General features: G+C 39.7%; 1 protein-coding gene across 1 annotated transcript in view; it reads left to right on the top strand.

Annotated features, from left to right (window-relative positions):
* The window catches only part of DDX43 (DEAD (Asp-Glu-Ala-Asp) box polypeptide 43), a 73,857-nt gene that overhangs the window by 66,689 nt on the left and 1,767 nt on the right, over positions 1-5,401 (top strand). Inside the window, exon 15 of the mRNA XM_006902884.1 lies at positions 5,112-5,199. Coding sequence (XP_006902946.1) covers positions 5,112-5,199 — 88 coding nt within the window. The remainder of the gene's footprint in view (positions 1-5,111; positions 5,200-5,401) is intronic.

The raw sequence follows: 5,401 nt of genomic DNA, 5'->3' as shown, positions 1-5,401 counted from the left end.
ATTGGGATGGGAGTGTCAGAGACAGTGCGATTGGCACAGGACAGAGCGGAGTTTAGGGCTGTTGTACATAGGGTCGCTATGAGTCGTAGGCGACTTGACAGCACATAACAACAACAACAACAACATGTTGTTGTTGTTGTTGTTGTTGTTGTTACTACAACTCATAGTGACTCTGAACCCTGAAGCCTGCCCTAGCCTGTGCCATCTTCATCATCTCTGACACACTTGAGCCCATTGTAACTGTGTTAATACTTCTCCTTAGGGATCGTCCTTCTCCTTCACTGACCCTTCATCTTTTCAAACATGTTGTCCCTTTCCAAGGAATACCCTCACCTAATTACATGTTCAGAGTTTGAAAGATGAAGCTTCACCATCTTTGCCTCCATAGAGCACTCTGGCTGCACCTTTCCAAGATATATCTGTTTGCTCCTTTGGATGTCCGTGGGATATTCAGTACTCTTCTCCAGCACCACAACTCAAAGGCATCAATTCTTCTTCTCTCATTTTTCTTCACTGTTCTGCTTTCTTATAGCAGGTAATTGAGAAGACCATGGGCCTGAATCAGGTGCACCTTAGTTTTTAAACTTACCTCATTGCTATTCAGCATTTTGGAGTGGTCTCTGACAGCAGACTCGCCCAGTGCAATACATCTCTTGATTTCCTGACTGCTGATACCGAGGGTGTTGATTGTTGATCCAACCAAGATGAAATATATCATTGACACCTTCAGTCCTTTATTCATCTGTCATAGTGTTGACTATTGAGCCTGTGGGTGAGGTCTCTTGTTTTCTTGATATTGAGGCATAATCCATACTGAAGGCTATAGGCCTTGATCCTCTGCAGCAAATGTTTCATATCCTCATCACTCTCAGCAAGCAAAGTTGTGTGATTTGCATAAAACAGGTTGAGAAATCTTCCTTAGATCTGATGCCACATTCTTCTTCGTAGAATCCAAGTCTCGAATGATTTGCTCAGTGTACAGCTGAGTAAGTATGGAGACATAATATAGCCCTGATGCACACCCTTCCTGATTTTAAACAACGCAGTGTTCCCTTGCTACTTTTAGACAATAGCCTCTTGGACTAGGTAAAGATTCCATATGTACACAATTAACTGTTTTGGGATTCCTATGCTTTTCAGTGTCAGTCATAATTTGTTATGATCCACATAGTCAAACCCCTTTACATAGTCAATAAAACACAAATAGGCACTCTTATTTTTAATTGTGATTTTAATGAAAGTTTATGGAAAGTTGGATTTTCATTCATTATTTGTATATTTTCCTCCTTACCTCCCTTGGGCCTGTCTTTCATTGTTTTTGTTCAGACATTCCTCTAGGTCGTATAGCCCTGGTGTGTCCACTTGCTGCACAGCATTAACTTGTGGTTGCTGTGAGGCTGAACACTGTGACGCTGATGTGTCAAATACATTAATGATTGGTTACCCAGTGTGGACAAAGAGTGGGGTGGAGCTCCCCGATTAAAACAAGCTTGGAAGGAGTAGTGGCATCCACTTCCATAGTAGCTTGTCTCCGGAAACCCTATGAACCCTATGAATCTGAAGAGAGGATGAGAGGCAACCAAGCGTCAAGGACTCTCCTTCATAGGGTCACTATGAGTCACCTGAGACTTGATGGCACCTAATAACAACCATGTCCCTGTTCACTTTAAAAAAAAATTCATTCATTGTTGCATAATTTCCTCCATTCCCCCACCCAGTCCACTTTCTTACATACCTCTTTTTTTACCTTTTTCCTTTTTAAATTTTTTATTGATTTTTTGACAAAAATTCCATTCATTCATTGTTGCTCATTTCCCTCCCTACCCCACCCCCATTTGCTTTTCTCTTTAAAAAGATTCTTTCATTGCTGTGTACCTCTCATTCTGAACTATTGTCATATAAATAACACCTAATCATATATTTCTTTCATCTGTTCCTTTCACATATTTAATATATTTCTTCCCTTCATCTGTCCAATGCAATGTTCCTTACTTATGTCCTCTTTTCTTAGTTTTCCTCAAACCCCATGTGAATCCTGTTTTATAACAGTAGTGTAATGCAGCATTTGTCTTTTTGTGACTGAGATATTTCACTCAGCATAATGCCTTCCAGGGTCAACCATATTGTGTAATATTTTATTAGTTCCTTGTTTTTCAGTGCTGTGTAATATTCCATTGTGTGAATTTACCAGCCCTTCTCTATCCATTCATTTGTTGATGGGCACTTGGGTTGCTTCCATCTCTTTGCTATTGTGAACAATGCAGCAATAAACATGGGTGTGCATATATCTACTTGGGTGGCAGTTCTGGTTTCTTTAGGGTATATTCCCAGTAGTGGGTCAAATGATATTTCTTTATCCAACTTTTTGAGAAAGCGCCATACTGCCTTCCATAGTGGTTGTACCATTTTACACTTCCACCAATAATGGATAAGGGTTCCAGTCTCTTCACAACCTTACCAGCATATGTTGTTTACACAAATAGACATTTTTTCTGGTATTCTCTATTTTCAGCCTGGATCCATCTAACAGCAGTGATATCCCAGTTGTCATGGCTTCTTCTAAAATCAGCTTGAACTTCTGGTAGTTCCTTGTCAATGTACTATTCTAGCCATTTTAAAAATAATCTTCAACAATATTTTGCATGCATGAGATATTATGTTGTTGTTGTTATATGCCTTTGAATCGACATAAGCTCAGAAACATGCACTATTCTGAGCCAATATCATCATCTCTGACACACCTAATTGCATTTTTGCAGTTACTGAGTCAATCCATCTCATCCTAGATCTTCCTCTCCAGTGATGTCCCTCCCACCCTTCCAAGCATGATATCCCTCTCCAAGGACTGGTCCCTCCTGGCCACATGCCCAAGAATCCTCCAAGAGATGCAAGGAGAGAAGCAAACGGGGCGGGGAGGGGTTTGTGCGGGGAGAAGGGTGCAACAATGAAGGAATGGAATTCCAAAATCTCTGTAGATGTTCATTGAGATGAAAAAGAAACAAAAAAAAGGAAGAAAATGAAAAAAAAAACCGAGAAAAAAAAAACCCCAAAAAAATCCTTGTCTCCAGGGAGCACCATGGTTTCATCTTCTCTAGGACTAACTTGTACTCCTAGCATTCCACAGTATATTCAACACTCTTTTCCAGCACCACAACTCAAAGGCATTGATCCTTCTTCTGTCATCCTTAATTATTGTCCAGCTCTCAGATGCATAGAAAGTAATTGCAAAGACTATGGCCTGGATCAGGCTCACCTTAGTCTCTTCATTGACACTGTTGTTCTTCTGTACTCTCCAGGAGTACCTGACAGCACACTTCCTCAATGCAATTTGTCTTTTGATTTCCTGACAACTGACTCTAAGAGTGTTGATTGTAGAACCAAGAAGTTGAAGTTATCAACAATCTCAATCTGTTCTCCCTTCATCATGAAGCTGCCAATTGGCCCAGTGGTGACAATCTTTGTTTTCTTGATGTTGAACTTTATTTAGACAATTTCCACATTCTGTTGGATCACCTTTTTTGGGAATAGAGACAAACTTGGATCTTTTTCCAGTCAGTCTACCAGGTAGATGTCCTCCAAATTTCCTGGCAGAAACTGGTAAGAACATTCAAGGCTGCATCTGTTAGTTGAAACATGTCAATTACTATCCCATCGATTCCTGATGCCTTATTTTATGCCAGTGTTTTCAATGCAGGTTGAACTTTTATCACCGTTGGCTCTTGTTCATTTGGTACTTCCTGAAATTTTTCAGTGTCAACTAATTCCTTTTGGTTTTGGAATACACAGTGATTCTGTATATTCCTTCCATCTTCTTTTGATGCTTCCTGGATCAAGATTGTGCCTATAGCATCTTTCATTATTTGTAACTCAAATTTGTTTTTCAGTTCCCTCAGTTTGAGAAATGCCAGGTGAGTTCTTCCCTTTTCATTTTCTGACTCCAGCCCTTAGCACATTTTGTTGTAATATTTTGCTTTATCTTCTTGAACTCCTCTTTGAAATCTTCTGTTTAGCCCTTTTACTTCAGTATCTCTTCCTTTTGTTTGGCTTTTCAATGCTCTATAGCAATTTTCATAATCTCTTTTGACATCCATATTGTTTTTTTTCTTTTTCCTCCTTATTTGTAATGCCCTTTTGCCCTCTTCATGGATGATCCCTTGATGTCATCATCACCTCACAATTTCTCTGGTCTTTGATATTTGGTGTTCAGTGCCTCAAACCTGAGTCTCACAATATAGAGCTGTACCTAGTGAATATTCGGAATGTTGTTAAAAAAGTAATTCTTTAGGGGAGCTCTGGTGGCCTAGTGGCAAGAAGCAGCACTGCAATCCCAAAGGTTGTTGTTATGGGCCGTTGAGTCATTTGCGACTCATAGCGACCCTATGTACAACAGCCCTAAACCCTGTTCTATCCTGTGCCAATCCCATTGCCTCTGACACACCCATCCCGATTACCCCAGTCACTGAATCAATCCACCTCATAGAGGGTCTTCCCCTCCTGCGCTGTCCCTCTACTCTGCCCAGCATGATGTCCCTCTCCAAAGACCTGTCTCTCCTTACAACATGTCCAAAGTATGTCAGACGAAGCCCCAGAATCCTTGCCTCCAAGGAGCAGCCTGGTTTAACCCTCTCTAGGATGAATCTGTTTGCTTTCTTGGCAGTCCATGGTACATTCAATACTCTTCTCCAGCACCACAGCTCAAAGGCGTCAATTCTCCTTCTATCCTCCCTAGTCACGTGGTTCAAATCCACTAGATGCTCTGCTGGAGAAGGAGGGGCAATCTCCCCCTGTATCAGTCAGATCCAATTTGTTGGTACACACACACAAAATAATAAAATAAAATAAATATGATTTAAGAAAATAATAATTCCCTAAGCTGTTGTGCAATAAAGAGGACTTTTCTCCTCTTCTAAGAACACAAGTATTATATATGCTTTTGTGCTGTTTTAAACAATTACAGATTATTTTTATTTAAAAGTGGTTCATATATACTAGATATTTGAGTTTGTAAGAGAGAATTGTGATTTTGTTAGTTCCTCCCCCCATTCTGCCGTTTTGCTAACTGAAATATAAGTACAAATATCATGACTTTTTTCTGCCTTCTGCCCTTAAAGGAGAACTGGTGTGTCAATTACCCTTCTTACCAGAAATGACTGGAAAGTTGCCACTGACTTGATTAATATCCTGGAAAGAGCAAATCAGGTGAGAATGTGCCTCTCATTAGACATCTATTTCTTTTTTTTTAAATTTCTTTATTTTATTAAAGAAAGGTAAACAAACAGTCTATACAAACACATTTTAAAATTACGTCTTTCAAAACCCTATTGCCGGAGTCCTGCAGCTGTAAGCAAAATCACATCTCTGCCTTTTTTTTTTCTTTTTCAATTTAATTTTTTGTGTGTTA

Source organism: Elephantulus edwardii, unplaced genomic scaffold, assembly GCF_000299155.1.
Source record: "Elephantulus edwardii isolate Elephantulus edwardi_28Jun2011 unplaced genomic scaffold, EleEdw1.0 scaffold00465, whole genome shotgun sequence".
In the NCBI taxonomy this organism is placed as follows: domain Eukaryota; kingdom Metazoa; phylum Chordata; class Mammalia; order Macroscelidea; family Macroscelididae; genus Elephantulus; species Elephantulus edwardii.
Note: the sequence above shows the minus strand (reverse complement) of the source record. Positions and strands in the feature narration are given on the sequence as shown.